Below are 22,184 nucleotides of genomic sequence, written 5' to 3'. Positions count from 1 at the left end.
TATATATTTATGCATACTTTTCACGAGTTCTTCATTTTTCTGACTGTGTAATGCCGTGCATTGAATTTAACAGAAATGTAACGAGAGACGTTATTACCTTTGACCCATCAAATGAATGGAGTCATTTATTTTCAGAATCAAAGTTTAACATCAAACATTTACATTAATTTGGCAAAATATGAAAATAATAACAGACAGCTTCACAAATAATGAACTTCAAATCACTCGGCGGTGATTTGAGGACTTTGCTTCAGATATTCCTAAAAATATCTGTACTGATTTATGAGAGAGAGGTGAGTTTAAGAGGAAATTGAGATTTATCTTACAGAGGAATATGTGAGGGAATTTAATCTGTTTAACCAGAAATTGCACGCTCCGTCAGATCTCAGCTTTGCCCACGGTACACTTGGTCGAAGAAGAAACCGTTACCTTGTTGACGATCGATCACCTCAGTAAGAATCCTTTTCAACTGATATCAGCGTCTCCGTTGAGAACTGCTAAAATCCTTAGAGAGTCGTGCGTGGGTCGTTCAAACAGAAATTATAATTCCAAACGTCTCTGGATCATCCTGAATTCTCGAATTCTCTTCAGAACTCCTTGAGCACTACATGAGAACTTTTCCATTCTCCATTCCAACTCTCTCCTACTGCTCTCTCTAGACTGCTCTCTCTAGACTGTGTAGAACCGGGAAGTTGTCACATTTTAAATGAGTTTACTTCCGAGTTTACTTCAGAGCTTTCTGATTCGTGGATGGACCAGAAAGAGGAGTGGTTTTTTGACGTAAGTTATTATCAAAAGTCAAGGATTGTTTTCAACATACAGAAAAGATTATTGCAGTCGGCCAGACTTCGTGGAGTCTCACACTTGGTAATCTTTTCAAATAGTAAAACATGACATTTCTTCTTCAGTAAACATTTAGTTGACCGAAGCTTCAACTTTCACATACTTACGACTTGGATCATTTCAGACAGAAAATCAAGAAATGCTTATTAACCTGATTTCTCGTTTGAATGAGGAATAAAAATCATTACTTACTGTTTATGTAAAATAAAAATGAGTAGTTCTTTTCAACCTGTAAGCATTGAGTGAAACTAACACAATTTGATTATCAAAACATTTGTAAGACAGTAATGATTATAGAGGATTGTCTTTTCTGCTTGATTAATTCAAGAAAGAAAGTTCATCAGATGGCTCAGACTTATTCAAATCAATGAAAATAACAGTCTCTGTCCATCTGGTAGATTTGAGGTCATCTAGTTCACTACACATTAAAGACCGGGGGTTTCTTTAACAAACATTCATGCCTGAGTTTTCAAATAGGATCTTTTCATGCTGATAAATGAAAGAGTTGTAGCTGCTTTAATCAAACATGAGCACTCATGCACGATGTTGTGCTTAATGTGTTGAGAATGACTCTGAGCTACTACCACAACGAATCTGAGCTTAATATCTGGAAAGTCGTGGTCATTTCTGTTAAATGATGGTGAAAAGGTGCGTCTTGATCTGTAGAAGTACATTTAGTGATTACTTTCTGTAAGTTTCAATAAAATTCATCTCTTGGTTCATGAGATATTGTGTTAACAGACACACAAACGTGGGCAAAAATATCATCATCTGCCTTTGTCTTTGGTGACAGGCAATAAAAAGAGTCATTCCTTCCTAAGTGAATAGAAATGGTTTTCCTCTTGATGTGACTGAGACAGAGGAGGCTGTGAAAATAAAATGTCATTAAATCATTTTGTGAAACTAATGAGGAATCATTTTCATGATGTCTGTCACGCTGTGAATTCTTTCTTAATCCTGAAACCAGCTCGTCTCCTCTCTGTCTCCCAGTTGTGAGCTGAGTGACTGACAGGACAAGCAGACATGGGGAAGCAGAACAGCAAGCTGCGTCCTGAGGTGATGCAGGACCTGCTGGAGAGCACCGACTTCACCGAGCACGAGATCCAGGAGTGGTACAAGGGCTTCCTGAGGGACTGCCCCAGCGGCAACCTCTCCATGGAGGAGTTCAAGAAAATCTATGGCAACTTCTTTCCTTATGGAGACGCTTCCAAGTTTGCTGAGCACGTCTTTCGCACGTTTGATGCAAATGGCGATGGGACGATAGACTTCCGAGAGTTCATTATCGCTTTAAGTGTGACGTCACGTGGCAAGCTGGAGCAGAAGCTGAAATGGGCCTTCAGCATGTACGACCTGGACGGGAACGGTTACATCAGTAAAGCTGAGATGCTGGAGATCGTACAGGTAAGCACCTGAACATACAGAGACATCCCCATGATTTCAAATAGAAAATCCTACCAGAGACGATGATGTTGTTACATCTTCTTCATAGGTGTTCTCCACATCTCATGTAGGTGACGCATAGGGCAACGATAGTTAAACACCATTAACTAACATTACTGCCACTGTACCCAGTCTTTATGAGAGCTCTGGTATTTTAAGAACAGGATATTACAGCTCTGCCTCAGGGAGAGAGGAAGTCCTTACAAACATGGAGCTGGATGATCCTCCTAACGTCACTTCTGGAAGACCTCATTTAGAGCCAGCGTGGAAATGTTACAGCTTTAAAGGTCTGTTTGGGTTATTTAAGCGTGGTTTTTTTACCCTGGGAATGAAAGCAGCTTTGGAAACAACCAACCAGTTATAGGCTTCACTCTTTAAATGTGGTTTTCTGTCTTACTAAAAACAGGTTTTAATGGGTTTTATTTGATTCTTGGAGATCAAGAAACAACCAGATGTCCAGCCATCTCTTGAACATGTCAGCAGCTTTTCTGCACTTTATGATTGTACATTTTTATCAGGGGTGGAAAAAGATCAGCTGGAAGATGTTACTATGTTTGTATAGTTACAGATCTTAAATCTTACATGTGATGAAAATGTATTTTTAACGTCTAATCAGTTTAATCAAGGCCTTAAAAGATCTTTGTAGATGTTTTCCCCTTTAGACTTTATTAGCCCAGCCATGCTTTTCTGTTCTCTAAATGAGGTCATAGTTTCAAAACAACAAGTGACATGCTGAAAAATAATCTTTAAACTAAGTCACAGTGGAAACCTTAAAAAGAGGCACGATAAATTAGTTTTTATTGCCTGGCGCTGAAGGTGAAGGCAGAGTTATAATGAGTCTTTGTCTGTACAGTTAAAAAATGTGTAACGAACCAGTGGACATATTTGAATTAAACTCTCAGAAAGTAATTATTTTATGTACAATTACAACTGATTACCTTTTGATGACCGTGTCAGTTTAGCCTCTTTTTTGGGGATGCTCAAGCACCGCTAAATTTTAACTCAACACCCCTGAAAAATAAAGAAACCTTTATTACAATTTTGTAACGAAGCTCCGTTCTCAACCCTTAGATTCACTGAAATATTTAATACATTTGAAATAAATAAGGAATAAATGCCGACACTCTTAAATGGACCAGTAAAATCTATGATTTTTGTTTTTGTACGAGTCGACCCTCAACGCCACCTGTCAATCAAATCAGTAGGAATATCAGCAACTGAGCAATCGGTGATCTCAATTTGTCCTGAAGGTAAACGCCCCGGACCTGCAGGAGCACGGTTTTCCACCGACATCATTGTTGGGGTTTTGCATTACAAACACTTTGCAGTCAGAGGTTAATGGTTAAATTAAAGGTTAATGATTACAGCTAGTTGTGTTTTGTTTTGTGTGTAGATATATGTTGTAACTTCTGGTTGAATAAATTTAGTTTGTTTGCTTTGATCCTGTAAAAATCCAATTTGTGACGAGCTTTTCGTTTAGGGCCATACCACCCTGAACACGCCCGATCTCGTCTGATCTCAGAAGCTAAGCCGGGTCAGGGTTAGTAGTTGCATGGGAGACCTCCTTGGAAAACCAGGTGCCATAAGCTGTTGCACTTCTCACAAACTTCACCATGAGATGTGTTGTTCAAACCAAGAGCCACTGCCAGTACTCGGGGCCAAGCACCCTAAAGGTCAGATCCTAGAATCGCCCCTGATGTCAGTTCCATTCAGGATGAACAAACATCAACATCTGCTTAACAACCTGGAGTCAACCCGATTCAGGCCGACCGCCACATCTGATCGACATTAGCTTTCACAAAAACTATTCTAACAGTCATTTTACAGACACTGAGGTCCATTTTGATGGGAAAGTGGGCGTGCAGCATCCCCACCACAAAATGTACTTCAGTCACCACACACTGATATTTTTACCTTAAACTATACTGACTGCTCACCTCAACTCTGTCTCTTAGCTAAATGTCTCATGAACTAACGGACAGATCTTAATAGAACTCTAAGAAAGTAATCATTCGATGTACATCTAAACTGATTAATTTATGGAGTTGCTTCACTTTATCATGGCCACCACAGCTAATCATTGTTAGCACCACAAAAATTACTACAAAAATTACTATAACTTGGTAATTTTTACAGACACACCATTAAAAACTGGTGTGGCAGTAAAGCATCATGCCCAACACATCCTCCAAAGTTTACACAGCTTTACTGAAACCTCAGTCATTAATGTTAAGAGTCAATACAGTCAGCATGTTAGCAAAATATCTCTAGCCACTGCGTGAATTTTAGTGAAGCTCTCATAAAGTAATCACTGCCTACACCTGTACTTGATTAATGTTTAAATGTAATCGAATTCAAAATGGCTGCAACAGCATTTTATTATCAACCAACAAAAATTGCTGTAACTCAGCCAGTATCAGTGATGCTGAGTTAAATGTGTGGTAGTAGCTGATAGTCCTCCCATACTCTCAGCACTAACACATCTCACAATACCACATAAGACAGAAACATATGATAGGTCATTTAGTTTGACCAAACCAGTTATAACACCGTCCTTTCTCAACAAAACAAAATTTAAACGTGTAAAAAAATAATAATCCTATTTTGTAACATAGTTATCATGATGTGCAGCTTTGTTGAACCCGGAGTGCAGACAGAGGTGGGGAGCTCAAGGATAAAATAAAGAATATTTATTTAAAGAAACAAAAATGAAGCAGCAGAACTTACGTGGAGGTTGTGAAGAAGGAGACACGGGGAGAACAGAGCATGTTGGGAGGACAAGTCACGGACTGGGAGGAGACAAACTGACAGAACTTATAGAGGACATTAACGAGACACAATGATGAACACCTGGGGGTGGATGGGAATGAAGACAGGTGAGACAGGAGCTGACAACATGAGGGAGGAAACACTGAGGAGGGCAGGACAGATGACACAAGAAAACGAAACAGATTCTCGCAATAATGTATTCAGTATGATATACTGTTAAGAACAGTGCATTGAATTGATGATTAATTATATTTACAACCCGTGTAACCTGGAGCAGGGGTGATTTTAGCCTCTTTTTGGGGCTGCTGAAACACCCCTAAATTTTAACTCAGCACCCCTAAAATAAAAGAAGCCCTCATTAGGATTTTGCAACTTATCTTCCTCCACCATAACTCTCAGCACTGGCTGCCCTCAGGGCTGTGTGTTGAGCCCCCTCCTGTTCACTCTGCTCACGTATGACTGCACACCTACCCATTCAGGCTGTCATATCGTAAAGTTTGCTGATGGATGCATCACAAACAATGATGAGTCCAGCTACAGCCAGGAAGTGCCTGGAGAGCTGGTGCAGGAAGAACATTTCAGAAAGAGCAAACACACTTACACCGCCCCCTTGAACATAGGAGGATTTTCTATGGAAATGGTCTCCAGTTACAAGTACTTGGGTGTTTCATTACAAATGCTTGTGATGCCAGTGGCCACCGCGTTTTCAAGCCAAGAGCCATTGTCAACACTGGGGGCTAAGCACCCCTAAGGGGCAGATTCTGGAATCGCCCCTGACCTGGAGTTAGACATTTCTGCCATTTGTTAGACAATGTAATAGTACAAATAATCAGAATAAATCACTCTTGGTGTCAGCTGGGTTTAATTAAGAATACTTTAAGTGTCTGACGGCTGTTTAAAAAGTAGAATGAAGAATTGCATTTTGAACATGAGAGTGTGCAGCAACCCTGACAGGGTGATGAGAGGCGCTGCACAGACTGAGAGATGTAGGGATCACTGTCAGGAGCTGGCAAGCAGCTCGTCTCCCGTCTTCAGTGGGAAAAGTTTCTAAACTTTTTGACACTTTCTGATGTGAAGTGTCTTCAAGTTGTTTGATGAGAGATCCTGAGTAGTTTAGGTAGATGGTAGAGGTGAATGCTTCTTCTCTGTGGGTGTGCAGCCAATGGTTCTTTTCATATTTCATGCTATAATTAATGCATGCTCATAGGAAACAATTAATGTTTTGTAGGTGTCACCATTTTTAATTCACTCCTTTTCCAGAAGGCTTCAGAAAAACATCATTCAAAAAATACATCACTGATTGAGACGAGCAGGATATGACTTTTGGTAGCACTACGTCAGTTTTCAAAAGAGTAACTAATTTCCACATTGACAATAATATTTTGTATAAACATATTGTACTAAACTCACTGTTGTTGCCTTTACTGTTTGCTGGGAATCGAAGCCAGCAGGGATATTTTTCTGGAAGCTGCGAGGTTGTATTTTTGGAGGCAGTGTTTGTGCACCAGCGATGTGGAGCTTTATGTTCCACCTACTCCCTCACACAGAAGCATGGTGTAACACGAGTTTTCTTTTAAGCATAAAATAGCTAATTACAGCTAAACGTGTTAGAAAAATATGAATATTAGAACAAACAGCAGCGAGATAACAAGAGTCAGCACCTGAATAAATTATCATGTTTGTTTTATTTTACCATCAGAATGAACCATTTTTATGTGGAGGGGATGGGATTTAAAACTTGTAAAGCTGCAGATGGAGAAGCTGGTTTCATTCCAGTTTCAGCTTCTGGATCCATGCAAAAGATTTTTTTTTTTCATTTTTAAGTTTATTCAGAAATGTTTTAGTTGTATCTGTTATGGTTCAGACAGTAAGGATTACAGCTTCATGCAGACTGTTGTTAGTATTTTAAGAATAATTTCAATATAAACTAAGTGATGTGTATGAAAACTTTAGACATGAACAAATTAACTTCTTTTATTAATGTTCAAGGTAAGTGACAGGAACGTAATGCTTCACATGCACCTCTTCTCAGTGCACCTATACGCTGCTGTGACTCAGACCTCAGCCTGTCACTTCCTACCTGACGACAGAAACCCTCTGCCTACGTTCCATTAACATCTGAAACGCTTTGCAGTGACAAAAGAACAGAAAGCAATGAGTCAGACGCTCATGTCTGGCTGTTTGCAGGTCTCTTCTGTCAAAGATAGGTGAAAGAAATGGTTCGCTATGAGTCCATGGATTGGTCAGTAACTAATTATGTTGCTGCAATTTGCAGAGAAATGCTTTCTTCCTTCCTGTAGTTGTGAGCTCAGATTGAATGGAGTTTGTGTTTACGAGTTAGCCAGACGTTACCGTTCTTCTCTGTTAAAGTGGATCTTTAGAAAGAGCCTGAGTGTTTTTAATGGCCTTTCTTTCTCTCTCACACACAAAGCAGACTACATTTATATGTTCTTGTCTCTGTTCATCTCCTCGATGCATCTCGCTGGTTGTCCTGGTTCAAAGCTGCACGCCTCTGCAGAAAGAAAGCAGGCTTACCCGTACCACTAAATGTTAAAATTAACTTTGAGTGTTGAAATTAATCCAGAGTGAGCACCTTCCATGTGACCACATTATCTGCTGGTTAGAGTATCAAAAGGCAGATTTAACTGGCTCTCATAAAGCTAAATCACTCCACCTTCTGCAGAATATCTCTGTGCTGGTCAGGATGATGGCAGGTTCAATTCAATTCAGTTTATTTATATAGCTCCAAGTCAACAGAAATCGTCTCAGGGCACTGAACAGAAACATTCATATACATAAAAAAGCCAATTATTAAAAGTTCTCTATCTAAAGAAGACTGCAGATTGTGTTCCATCAGTCTCCCATCCTGAACAAGCACAAAGGAGACAGTGGAAAGGAAAAACTCCATTTTAACAGGAAGAAACCTCCAGCAGAACCAGGCTCAGGACAAGTGTCCATCTGCTTTGACCGGTGGTTGAGAGGACAGGAAGGAGAGACAGATAAACACAGAATGGCAGGTCCAGATGTACTGTCTATAGGAGGAAAGACAAAAAACACATTAAGATGTAAATAATTACAAATACAAACAGGTTGAGCAGAGTAAGTAAAGACAGCAGCAGTGAGAGGACGTGTGGTCAGTTTGTCCTCGAGCAGTCTAAGCCTATATCAGCATAACTAAGGGATGCTATAATATATTTCCAGATGCTAGCTCAGGAAACCCAAGCCACCCTAATTATAAGATTTATCAAAAAGGAAAGTCTTCGGCCAGTCTTAAAACTGGATAATGTGTCAGCCTCATGGACAGAAACTGGAAGTTGGTTCCACAAGAGAGGAGCCTGATAACTGAAAGATCTGTCTCCCATTTTGCTTTTGGAAACTCTAGGGGCCGCAAGTAAACCTGCAGTCTGAGAGCAAAGTGCTCTGTTAGAAAAATATGGAACAATAAGTCAGAGTCAGAGTTTCTTTATTGTCATTCGCACCTCATGTGGTACATGTGGTGGAGCGAAATTATGTACACAGGGTCCCAGTTACATCCAACAATAAAATGTATAAGAAAAACAGTAATAACATCTAAGATATGAACTAAGAAAAACATCAACTAAATATACACTAAGCACTCATAACATAAAACATTGAACATCACCACAAACATGAACATGAGTCTGTGAGCAGATGTGCACGCATGAACACATCAACATTGAAACAGATCAGCAGCAACATTGAAACAGATCAGCAGCAACATGAAACAGATCAGCAGCAACATGATATGGTTTTTCACAGTGATTATTCTAGTTAGAGATTCATGAGTCTAACAGCCTCAGGGTAGAAGCTGTTCCTCAGTCAATGCTCCTTAACCTCCTTCCTGAGGGGAGTGGGGCAAAAAGTGTGTGTGCTGGGTGAGTGGGGTCCTTCATGATGCAGGTGGCCCTCTTCCTGCATCTAGAGGTGTAGATGTCTGTGATGGTGGGGAGACTGATTCCAACAGATTTCTGTGCAGCCTTCACCACTCTCTGCAAAGCTTTTCTTTCTGCAGCTGTGCAGCCTCCATGCCACACATTGATGCTCGAGCACAGGATGTTCTCCACTGCACACCTGAAGAAGGAGGTGAGGACTGAGCTTCCCAGACCAGCTCGTCTCAGCCGTCTGAGGAAGTAGAGTCTCTGATGAGCTTTCTTGATCAGGCTGGTGGTGTTGTTGCTCCAGCTGAGGTTGTCATTCATGTGTACACCCAAGTACTTGTAGCTGGAGACCACTTCCACCGCAGATCCTCTTATGTTCAGGGGGGTGTAGGTGTTTTTGTTCCTTCTGAAGTCCACAATCATCTCCTTTGTCTTCTTCACATTGATGTGAAGGTTATTCTCTCTGCACCAGCTCTCCAGGTGTTCCACCTCTTGCCTGTAGCTGGACTCATCATTGTTTGTGATGCATCCCACCACCGCTGTATCATCTGCAAACTTTACAATGTGATCTGTAATATAAGATGGAGCTAGGTTGTTGAGAGCTTTGTAGGTTAGAAGTAAGATTTTGAACTCTGTTCTGAATTTGCTCACCACAATGACCTCTAACTCTGCTGAAGGTTCAACTTTTCCTTTAGTGCCTTCAAAAATATAGTTCTTTGTATTATTTCACATTCCTCCAAGGTTTTATTTAGCTGTACACAAAGTTATATTACAAGTGTTTTGACGTGTAATTGAGGGAAAAATGCATAAACAGAGAAATAACACCAGTTTAAAAAACACTCTGAGTGGTGTAGTCAGGACCTTCTTCCTGTCAAGGATATTGTGCATAACTGCTGCTAACACTCAACAGTGCTTCACCCAAAGGACCCTGCCGTTTCTCCCACTGCTGCGTTTATGCTATCCATTGACTTCTGCCTCCATTTGCCAGAGACTGGTAACTGCGCCTCACTTCAGCTAGTTAATGCTCTCTCCTGCAGAGAGCGTGTACATGCTGGTGATGCTCACAGTTAGCCTTGCTGTGGGACAGGTCACAGCCAGCCTGGCTCATCTTCAGACAATAGGCAAAACGTGACACAGAAGGATAAAACTACTTCATCTGTTCTTCAACATTTGATATCTAACGCCTGTCTGGCTTTCATCTGAACCACAGTCCAGGATGTTTATTGTCCTGACAGGCAGAAAAAGTGATCGAGCACTCAGACTGTTCATTTGGTGAGACTGAAAAATAGGCGAGCGGGACTCTAATAGTTACCATGTGAAGCACATTTGTCTTCACTCTGAAGGTAAATCAGGAAACGCAAGGTGCGCTACAGTGAAATTAAAGCCCAACCACATCAGGGGATGGAAAATTACAAGTGGTTGTACTTATCTTTCTGTCTTTTAAACACCTTTTTCCCCCAAATATTTAAACATAAAACATAAACTGAAATATTCATGATGGGGTTTTTACTCTCCCTCACATCCTTAAGAGGCTACAAATTTGTCCAGACCTGTGAGTTATTATCTGTTTGACTTGTTTACATTATTTCCCCTCCTTAAATGTGATTCAAACTGTGTCTGGCTTCATGGTGAACTGACTTGTGTTTTTCTTTGCTGAAAAGCCTCGATTATCCGTCTTTTGTCTGTCTGCAGTATTCAAGCTTGAGAACAGCTGCTGAACATCAATGAAGTCTATACAGATTATTACATCACATGTGGCAAATACAGACCAATAAAATAAGGCTCAAAGTAAATAAATATGTGCAAGCAGTTTTAGTTGGTTTTGCAAGAGAATAAATGTATAGGGGAAGATCAGAATCCGAATAAGCTTTAATATCATTGTACCAAAATACAGTGAAATTATGTTCGTACAGTGATCTGAAAGATGGGCTGAGTGCACATTGCTGCTGATACTGGAGCACGGCCCCTTATCCTTTTTCAGAATACTTTTTTAGATAGAAAAGGGGAAAAAGCTAGGAGGATAGGATAGTGGCATTACAAAAAAAGATCTCTTCACACCTTGTCCTATCAGGACACGATTTAAGACATCAAAAAACTCTACAAGCAAACACATTTATAAACACATTACATGTGCATTTGAAGACAAGACGGTGAGATTTGTCCATGAAGCACTTCCAGATAGACCATAGTCCTAATAAGATGTTGGTCAGCCGGCACAGTTCTGACGAGCCTTCACAGAAGTTCTCGGTTGTGTGTGTGTGTGGGGGGGGGGGGGGGGGGGAACAGACAAAGCTTTTCCTTAGTTTACACATATACCATCACATTCAGTTAAGCCACAGCTGTTGATTGTTCAGGCAGACTGTTGTTTCTTGTCAGTCTTGAATCCTGCTAGTACTTTCAAGATCCAAAATGGCCAGACTAGTGGGCATTCCACTGTTTCATGCTTACGAGCCTCCTCCAGGTCGTCCCCAACATGCTGGCGAGTCCCAGAAGCCGCAGGTGACCTGCGATTCTCACAAATCTCTTCCAACTTATGGCTTATCACGTAAATCAGCTGATTTAGAGTACTCAAAGCACAAACCAAACCTTCACATAGACTGCCGCCGTCTTCCTCAATAGCCAATAACATAGGAATCCACCAATGCCAGAGAGCAGAAACCCTGCTATCATGAATCCAAATATATAAACGTCTTTGGCATCCTCCAGAGACAAAACAGAAAGACACATCAGCTCCCAAACTCCCCACGGATCCATGGCGTATCCTGCTGCGTGAGTTTTAGCGGGGCATGAGGGCTCTCCAGGACACTGTCGCTTTGTTGAAAAGATTTTGTCGATTGCATTGAAAGTCCAGCTGACCAGATCCATAACTGTAGTTTTCGTTTCAGAAGATGTGTAAAATAGGAGCAATACACAGACAGAGAGCAACAAAGCAGGAGGAGAAGAGGAGAGGGAGAGGAGGCATCCGCCTTGCACAAGAGCGAGTGCAGAAAATGTAGAAGATGTAGAAAAGATGGAGGTGAACGCTGGTAGTGTGGCTTATACAGCCCTGGTCAAATAGTTTAGTTCATTCTATTTCAGTTCTAAAACTTCTATCTATAATAATACAAGATAAAAAGTATCTAGTCCTTACCAGGGCTGTCTCCAATGGTCATTGTGCACTCTGAACTGGTCACATGTCCATCACAGGACTACAAAGAGACAAATGAGACTGACAGCCATTCAACATTTTCATTCACACCTAGGGCCAATGTAGAGTTGTCAATTAACGTAACATGCATGATTTTGGTCAGTTAGAGGAAACTGGAATACTTGGAGAAAACCTACAGGGGAACATGCAAGCTCCAGACAGAAAGGTCCCAGGCAAGCATGCAGTCAAGACGAGCGTGAAGTGGGCTCTTAGTTCTTCATCTTAAGCACTCTGGGGACAGTAGCAGGTAGGGAGTTTGACTGGGGTGGTACACTTAAACAGAATAGCAGGTGTTCTACAGCTATATCATGGAGGACAGAAACCTCCTGCAGAGCAGGAGGGCAAAAGCTCACTCAATCTTGATTTCAAATGGAGCAGAAGTCACAAAGGTGCAGGACTTCAAGTACTTGGGGTCCACTGTCCAGAAAAATGGGGAGTGTGGTAAAGAGGTGGGCAGCACGGTGGCGCAACTGGTAGAGCTGCTGTTTCTCAGCGAGAAGGTTGCCGGTTCAAATCCCGGTCCGGGGACCTTCCTGGGTGGAGTTTGCATGTTCTCTCCATGCATGCGTGGGTTTTCTCCGGGTACTCTGGTTTCCTCCCACAGACCAAAAACATGCATGTTAGGCTAATTGGTAACTTTGAATTGTCTCTAGGTGTGAGTGAGAGAGTGAATGGTTGTTTGTCTCGTTTGTCTCTATGTGTCCCTGTGATGGACTTGACCCGTCCAGGGTGTACCCCGCCCCTCGCACTGTGACTGCTGGACATGGGCACCAGCGACCCCCGTGACCCAAAATGGAAGAAGCGGGTAAAAGATAATGGATGGATGGATGGATGGATGGATGGATGGATGGATGTAAAGAGGTGAAGAAGAGAGTCCCGGCAGGATGGAGTGGATGGAGAAAAGTTTCAGTAGTGATTTGTGACAAAAGAAAAAGGTGGCAACAAAGGTCAAAGGAAAAGTTTACAAGACATTTGTGAGACCAGCAATGTTGTATGGTCTGGAGACAGAGACATGGACAAAAAGACAGAAGAAAGAACTGGAAGTGGAAGAAATTAAGATGTTGAGGTTCTTAGGAGTGACAAGGATGGATAAGATTAGGAATGATCTGATGAGATGAGATGATGACATCATCAGAGGTACAGCACAGGTTGAACAACTGGGAGATAAAGTTAGAGAGGCCAGACTGAGATGGTTTGGACATGTCCAGAGGAGGGACAGTGGTTTGGACATGTCCAGAGGAGGGACAGTGGTTTGGACATGTCCAGAGGAGGGACAGTGGGTATATTGATAGAAGGATGTTAGAAATGCAGCTGCCAGGGAAAAGACAGAGGAGATATATGGATGCAGTTAGAGAGGACATGGAGGTAGATGGAGTGAGGACAGAGTGAGATGGAGGAGGACTCACTGTGGAGACACCTGAAGAGGGAAAAGCAGAAAGAAGAGGAAGAATATTTATGGATTATTCTAAGACACGTATGTCAAACTCAAGGCCCAGAGGCCAGATGTGGCCCTCGCTGACATCTTATTTGACCCCAAGATGATATGTGAAACATAAAATACTTTTTTTTCACTTGAATTTTTTCAGTAATCTTTGATTATGGTGTTAAAAGTGTAACAGAGAACATTAAATGGGACCTGCAACAAAAAATATGTTGGGTCTCTAACTTGAGTTAATGTACATAGGTTGTGAAACTGGCCCTTAGTTTGAAAAAGGTTTTAATGTTGGCCCCTTGTGTAAGTGGGTTTGACACCCGTGTGAAGTTTAAACAATATTTGAATAACTGAAACAATACCATGTCTCCAGGCTTCTAGTGAAGCCGATAAAGATCCAAAGAAGAGACCTCGGACCATTGACTTTCTAATCTGTGTTGCAGTAATTATTTGAATGAGGATTGATAAGAAACAATATATTTTGTTTTTCACTGAACTCCTGATCAGCATGCAGTCAAATCCAACTCAGACAGATGATCTTGTCCCGTGGCTACATTTATGTGCAAATACTGAGTGTGCTTACAAAAACTGTGCATGACCAAATATAATTCAAATAAATGTTCTAAGTATATTGGGTGTATGCCTGTCAAGATTTTATATCCACCTCGGTTTGTGGTTCAGGATTCAATGCAGGTTCAGTACAACAGGAAACAGAAACCAGTGCTACATGCTATTTATTTTACTTTTTATTTTCAAACCGTAACCCTCTCAGACAAAAACAGAAAAGCAACTTCTTGTTAATAGGGAGGCTCTAATGTAGCAGACATGATTATTCTAAATCTATAGTTGTGAATGTGACGCACTGTGCCGAGCGCGTCTTTTTTCTCAATGTGCAGCAGTGGAGATTTTAGCTTCTTTTTGGGGGGTGCTCGAGAACCCCTAAATTTTAACTCAGCACCCCTGAAAAATTAAGAACTCATCATTAGGACTTTGTATGGAAACTCAGTTCTCAAACCTTAGATTCACCAAATTATTGAATAAATTTGGAAAAAAAATAAATAAATGATGACACTTAAACAGGCCAGTAAAATCTATGAATTTATTATTTTTTTATTTATTGCACGAGTCAGCAGGAGCGATTCTAGAATCTGACATTTAGAGGTGCTCAGCTCCCAGTGCTGACAATGGTTCTTGGCTTGAACAACGTGGTGACCATTAGTGTCAAACATTCATAATGTGAGTTGGGGGGGCACGCTGGTGGGGGGTGGGGGGGTCTGGGGGTCCTCCCCAGAAATTTTAGAATAAAGTAGATGCCATTTCCTGCATTCTGGTGTTTTTTTTAACAGGTTTTTACGTCAGAGTCAGAGATTCTTTATTGTCATTCGCACCTCATGTGGTACATGTGGTGGAACGAAATTATGTACACAGGGTCCCAGTTATATCCATCCATCCATCCATCCATTTTCTTTACCCGCTTATTCCATTTTTGGGTCACGGGGGTCGCTGGTGCCCATGTCCAGCAATCACTGTGCGAGGGGCGGGGTACACCCTGGACGGGTCGCAAGTCCATCACAGGGACACATAGAGACAAACGAGACAAACAACCATTCACTCTCTCACTCACACCTAGGGACAATTTAGAGTTACCAATCAGCCTAACATGCATGTTTTTGGTCTGTGGGAGGAAACCGGAGTACCCGGAGAAAACCCACGCATGCACGGAGAGAACATGCAAACTCCACCCAGAAAGGCCCCTGGACCGGGGTTTGAACCAAGGACCTGCTCACTGAGAGGCAGCAGCTCTACCAGTTGCGCCACCGTGCTGCCTCCAGTTATATCCAACAATAAAATGTATAAGAAAAACAATGATAACATCCAAGATACTAACCAAGAAAAACATCAACTAAATATACACTAAGCACTAATAGTACAAAAACATCACGTCGAACATCAGCACAAACTTGAACACGAGTCTCTGTGAGCAGATGAGCACTCACGAACACACCAATACTGAAACAGATCAGCAGCAACACAAAACAGATCAGCAGCAACATGTGATCCTTCACAGTGATTATTCTGGTTAGAGATTCATGAGTCTAACAGCCTCAGGGTAGAAGCTGTTCCTCAGCCCAGTGGTTCTACACTTAATGCTCCTCAACCTCCTTCCTGAGGGGAGCAGGGCAAAAAGTGTGTGTGCTGGGTGAGTGGGGTCATTCATGATGCAGGTGGCTCTCTTTCTGCATCTGGAGGTGCAGATGTCTGCGACGGTGGGGAGACCGACTCCAACAGACCCCCTGTGCAGCCCCCACCACCCTCCGCAAAGCTCCTCTCCCTGCAGCTGTGCAGCCTCCACGCCGCACGCTGATGCTGGAGCACAGGATGCTCTCCACTGCACACCTGCAGAAGGAGGCGAGGACCGAGCCTCTCAGACCAGCTTGTCCCAGCCGCCTGAGGAAGTAGAGTCTCTGACGAGCCCTCCAGATCAGGCTGGCGGTGCTGCTGCTCCAGCCGAGGCTGTAACCCATGTGCACACCCAAGTACCCGTAGCTGGAGACCACTTCCACCGCAGATCCTCCCATGTTCAGGGGGGTGCAGGTGTTTTTGTTCCCTTCGAAGCCCACAACCCCCCCCCCCCCCCCCCGTCTTCCCCACATTGATGCGAAGGTCATTCTCCCTGCACCAGCTCTCCAGGTGTTCCACCTCCTGCCCGCAGCTGGACCCACCATTGTCCATGATGCATCCCACCACCGCCGCATCATCTGCAAACTTTACAATTTGACAGCCTGTATGGGTAGCTGCACAATCACATGCGAGCAGAGTAAACAGGAGGGGGCTCAACACACATCCCTGAGGAGAGCCAGTGCTGAGGGCCATGGTGGAGGAGGAGAAGCTGCGGATCCTCACCAACTGTGGTCTGTCCGTTAAGAACTCTAGTACCCAGCCGCAAATGGAAGAGCCCAGTCCCAGTGTGAACAGTCTGTCCACCAGGGCCCGGGGGACCATGGTGTCGAAGGCAGACACAAAGCCCACAAAGAGTACATGGACAAAAGAGTCTCTCTGCTCCAGGTGGCCGAGTGCAGCGTGGACCACCTGGACCACCAGTGTGGATGAGATGGCATCCTCCGTTGACTGGTTCTCACGGCACGCATATCGATGAGGGCCTTCATCGATGTTGATGGCTGTCCTGATGTGAGTCGTAACCAGTTTCTTGAAGCATCCAGCGACCATCAGGGTGAGGGCCACCGGCCGACAGTCACCCAGACCAGTCACTCCAGAGCCCCTTGGGACTGGGACGATGGTGGCAGTCCCTAGGCAGGCGGGAACCATCTCCAGGGCAAGCGAGGTGCTAAAGATGTCCCCCAGCACCTGCAGAGCCGATCGGCACATTCTCCCAACACTTTTCCGGGGATATTGTCTTGGCCGGTTGCCTTGTGCGGATGAATCCTCCTGAAGGTACTCCTTACTTCGGCTGAGGTCACGCTGAGACGCTCTTCATCCGGTGGTGGGGTGAGTCTGGTGCTGGGTGGTCTGTTCGGGTCCTCAAAGCGTGCATAGAACTTGTTGAAGGCATCAGGCAGAGATGGGTCTTTGGGGCATTGTTTGCTCCTTCCTTTATAATCTGTTATACACGTAATGCCCCTCCACATGCTCGGAGGGTCGTGTGAGGTGAATTGACCCTCGATCCTCTGTGCATATGTGGCCTTGGCCCTCTTAATGCCAGCAACCAGCTCTTTCCTTGTCCTACTCAGCTCCTCTGAACTTCCAGACCTGAAGCATCTACGTTTACCTCCATAAGTAAACACTTGATTCAATAATTATTTAAGAGAGATCAGCACAAGTAGCACTAAGCTAGCAGCACTCAATACAGACATGCTAGCTAAGATGCTACAGATGTAGCACTCTGCTTTACATTACACAGCCTGATAAATGCTTTGTACAAAATCAGTTTAGTTTTAACTGATCATAACAAAGACTAAACTTATGTCAACAACCAGAAGTTGCAACATATATCTACATTTAAAACACACAAAACAAACTTTAAGCTTTAACCTTTAATTTACCCATTAAGCATACAATGTAATTATGACAGAAAATAGAGGATTTACCTGCAGTTACCTTCATACAGATGAACATGTGGTACTTCCTGTTTATCACTGTTGTATTCATGTATTCATGTTGCTCATGAGGTCAGCCACATTGATTTATCATCTTTTACATTCTTCCAGACTCAGTTTAGGTTTTGGAAATTGAATAAAGTGTATTCCACCCTTTAAATCAGGACTATTCAACTAAACTGCTCAGGGGGCCACAGTTACTGAAAACCAGCAGCTCAGGGGCCAGACATGCAGCGATTAAAGTCATTATGTAAATAAACCAAGTATTACAATGATCTGTTACCTTTTAAATTTGTTTGTTTTATTGCATTGAATCATAAATGTAATAAACAGAACCCAAAATCCAGAACTGCCCCCAAAAAAATAATCATATATATATATATATATGATTATTTTTATATATATATATATATATATATATATATAATTTTTTTTTTATTTTTTTTACTTTACTTTTTAGGGGTGCTGAGTTAACTCGCCACTGCGAGTCAGATCCTCAATGCCACCTGTCAACGAATCCAGCAGGCTTGTCAGCAACTGACCAATCAGCAATCACAGTTTGTCCCAGAGTGAAAAGCCCCATACCTGCAAGAGCTCCGCCCCCTTTTCCTCCGATAACATTGCAATTTGCATTGCACTGATTTTACACACAGTGTTTATTAGGTTGTGTAATGAAAAGTGACTCGCTATGTCTATAGCACCTTAGCTAGCGCTACGTTAGTGCCAGCAGGTTTTTTTTTTGGGGGGGGGGGGGTAAGATGTAAGAGAGAGGCGGAGCATGCTCTGTTCACACAAGGAAGGCTGTTGGTCAGGCTACTTATCGTTGTGCCGTGCTCTCTAAAATAGTTATTGAATCAAGTGTTCACAAATGTGGTAGATGTTTAAAAACCTGTTAAAATACATCAGAATGCACGAAATGTCATCTACTTTATTCTAAATGTTCTCGGGGAGGACCCCCCATCACCATCACCACCACCACCATCACCATTACCACCAGTGTGTCCCCCAACATTACAAATGCTTTTGACGACAATGGCCACTGCGTTGTTCAAGCCAAGAGTCATTGTCAATATTGGGGGCTAAGCACCCCTAAAGATCAGATCCTAAGATCGCCCCTGGTCAGAACGTCACAGTTTGTGTTTCCACTCACAAAGTGACCAACTCAATCCTCAGTATTATTTAGTTTATTTAATTTTTTATTTTTTTCTGTAATTCTAAGAGCAGATCTCCTCCAACATGCCGCCAGACTCTCCAGACTTGGTGTGGGACAAAAGTTGTTTCATATATTTTTTTTTTAGAAAACAAGCCTGAATACTAATTGTTCTTTTCCTCCCCCTCCTGGTCAAGAACGCCATGCCAGATTATTTCTCTGACAGATACACACAGGTGTGGCTTAAAAAAAAACACCAACTTCTTGAATATATCTTGGGTCACTGAGCAACCAGCGCTAAACTTGGTCACAATTTGTTCACGTGCTCCCTCTCTGCTCTGGGTTTTTATCCCAAAGCTCATGCCACTTCTTATGTGAAGGTTGCTATACAGTCCACATCTGTTCTGTTGCAGCAGTTAATGGATGACCTGCTCCTTAGAAGTAGAGATGTGATGTGGCTGAAACTTATTTGTCGTCTCATTTCTGTGTTCATTCAAGACATCCGTGACGATTTGGTAGAAATGCATGTTCAGGTACAGCCCTAAGGGGCATCAGTAGTGCTCAGTCGGTGGTGGACTCTAGAGCCCCATAATGCTCCACCAACATCTTTGCGAGCTGAATAAATGTGTTTAGTAACCACTGAGTCACATGTCAAATGATCTGGATAAAAAGATGAACATTGCAAAAATAATAAGATCCCTGTGGAGCTTAAACCTCCAAAAGAAAGAAAGCACAACTGATTTTCTGTGATTTTCTCACTGTATCTCAAATACTACATTTTCTGTATTGTATCAAAAAGGTGGTGTAATCAGGCGGGAACGATAACAGTTTCACCATACTGCATGGCAGCATCCTGCGAGGGTTTACTTAGTGTAACGTCATTAACTTGGGGGAGCAAAGTTTTGAGCAAGCTTGCCACACAGTAGAGCCTGAAGCCTGCTTTTATGGGCCTTTTGAACATAAGTGGAACAATAATTTACAAATGATCATTAACACAGGGCATCTATGTGGCCACTGAGAGTTTTCTGGAATCAATTTTGGCTAAACGTGTGCCCTCTGTCACCATGTGGCTCTTTAATTACTCCATGTCCCATATTTTACTCTGTCACTGTCAAAAAAAAGACCACTCTATTGGTGGCCTGTGATTTAGAGATAGAAAGAAACTGGATTCTGTTCAATTGTGCTTAAAAATAGACTGACAGCTAAATCCCCAACTTGTAATTTTGGCCTAATGTACTAAAGACTTGGCAGTTTGAAGGGTTTTAATTATTACCAAAGTGAAAGTGAAATAAAGGCTGATTTTAAGTGTCGCCGGTGCTTGTCCCTCAGGTCCACTTCGACCCGGGACCTGGGCCATCCTGCTGCTGTGTAACAGGCAACATAATCAACACCTTCATAAAGCTCTCACTGCTCTGTAATCACAATCAGCTCTCCTCTGTTCTCGTGTCAGCTCCCATTCCCCTCAAATCCGCCTCCTTATTAGAGACGGAGTGGGCTGCCATGTCACTGTTTACTGCCAAGCAGCCTGCCATGCAACAGAGGAGACACAACACTGAGAAAGAGCGTGCGAGGGGTTGTGTGTGTGCATGTTTGTTTCCAGCCCTCTCTACCTACGCCGTGAACACAACAACAAGCTGCCATGTTGGAGGAAGTTCTGAGTTTGTGTGAACATGAAGTCAACAGTTTGTGCACGTGTACAGACTCAGTACCACCTGCTGCCCAAGACAGAAGGACAATAAGCTTGTTGCACGTCTGTGTGCTCATGTAAAACACGCCATGGACCGCTAGACGGATTTTAATCAAACTCTCTGAGAAAGTAATTATTGGACATACAGTAATTACGAATACAGGAAGAGTTGAGTAAGTGAAGACAGCAGCAGAGTGAGGAAATGTGGTCAGTTTGTCCTCCAGCAGCCTAAGCTTATAGCAGCATAACTAAGGGACAGCTCAGGAAACCCAAGCCAACTCAAACTATAGGATTCATCAAAAAGGAAAGACTTAAGTCCAGTCTTAAAACTGGACAATGTGTCAGCCTCATGGACAGAAACTGGAAGTTGGTTCCACAAGAGAGGAGCCTGATAACTGAAAGATCTTCCTCCCATTCTGCTGCTGGAAACTCTAGGAACCACAAGTAAACCTGTGACCTGTAAACCAAATGGTTACAAGTCCATAATTTCTCATTATAAGATGATCTGAGTTCAAAACTCATGACATGAAAGGTGGCAGATGATATGCAGACCTTTAAAGATTTAGTTCAAATACTTTCTGCTGTGTAGTCCCATATGTTTTTATTTATTAAATGTGGTGCATCACCCTGATGCATCTTTACTGGAATAATATTGAAGAAGACGAATAGTTTATGAAGGATGTCACATGGAGCGTGGTGTTTGAAACGTTCTGCTACAGACATGCTGACAGGGTCCTGCTCCAGATATGTGGAGAGCTGTTATGAGTTGTGACTTTCCCTCTGGACACCATCCAGCACCACAACACCTCCCCATTGACCTCACCTCCTTGTGTGTCTTTGTGTAGGCAATATATAAGATGGTGTCCTCTGTGATGAAGATGCCTGAGGACGAGTCCACGCCTGAGAAGAGGACAGAGAAGATCTTCAGGCAGATGGACACCAACAGAGACGGTATGCTAATCTCCATTAGCTTTACAGTAAAGTTATATTTTTCCGTGAGCTGAAGGGAGAACTAGGACAGAGCTTTAGGGCCATGTGAAGAAAAAAATAATAAAACCCATAAAATTATGAGAATAAAAGACTTCTTTTTTTTTTTGCAGCTCTCGTTTATTTTATTTTTTTTTCCACGAGTCGGATCCACAACACGACGTGTCAATCAATCCAGCAGGCGTGTCAGCAAATGACCAGTCTGAAGCTAAATGCTCCTTACCTGCAGAGCTGCTGCAGAGCTGCTGCAGCCCATCAGAGCGTACCACCTGACTGTGAGCAGGTTCAAAGTCCTGATACTGATAATAATCTGATGCTGATGTGCTGACAGATTAACTATCTACTTATCTGTAAAACCATTACCAAAGTATAATTCTTCATTTTACCACAGTTAAAATGCAGTAAACCCTGTTTTATCGTGTCGGAGTTCAGATAATATTACATTTAGCTTCAGAGTGGTCGTTTGCTGACACACCTACTGGATTGATTGACAGGTCGCGTCGTGGATCCAACTCGTAGAAAAAAAAAAAATAAATAAACAAATGAGAGCTGTTAAAAAAAACAAGTCTTGTACGACTTTATTCTCATAATTTTATGGCTTGTAATTTTTTTTTTTTAGCGTGGCCCTAAAGCTCCATCGTAGAGAACATTTGTTAAACTTTACATAAAAGTACA

The 22,184-nt window shown here is 42.5% G+C and overlaps 1 protein-coding gene across 1 annotated transcript in view; it reads left to right on the top strand.

The window, feature by feature from the left end:
• The window catches only part of LOC119409561 (neurocalcin-delta A), a 172,372-nt gene that overhangs the window by 140,996 nt on the left and 9,192 nt on the right, over positions 1-22,184 (top strand). The window contains exons 2-3 of the mRNA XM_037676463.1: positions 1,834-2,244; positions 21,368-21,473. Coding sequence (XP_037532391.1) covers positions 1,867-2,244; positions 21,368-21,473 — 484 coding nt within the window. The 5' untranslated portion in view covers positions 1,834-1,866. The remainder of the gene's footprint in view (positions 1-1,833; positions 2,245-21,367; positions 21,474-22,184) is intronic.

The sequence above is a fragment of the Nematolebias whitei genome, chromosome 5, assembly GCF_014905685.2.
Source record: "Nematolebias whitei isolate Nwh7 chromosome 5, NemWhi1, whole genome shotgun sequence".
Classification (NCBI taxonomy): domain Eukaryota; kingdom Metazoa; phylum Chordata; class Actinopteri; order Cyprinodontiformes; family Rivulidae; genus Nematolebias; species Nematolebias whitei.
This window is presented reverse-complemented; position numbering and strand designations above follow the sequence as displayed.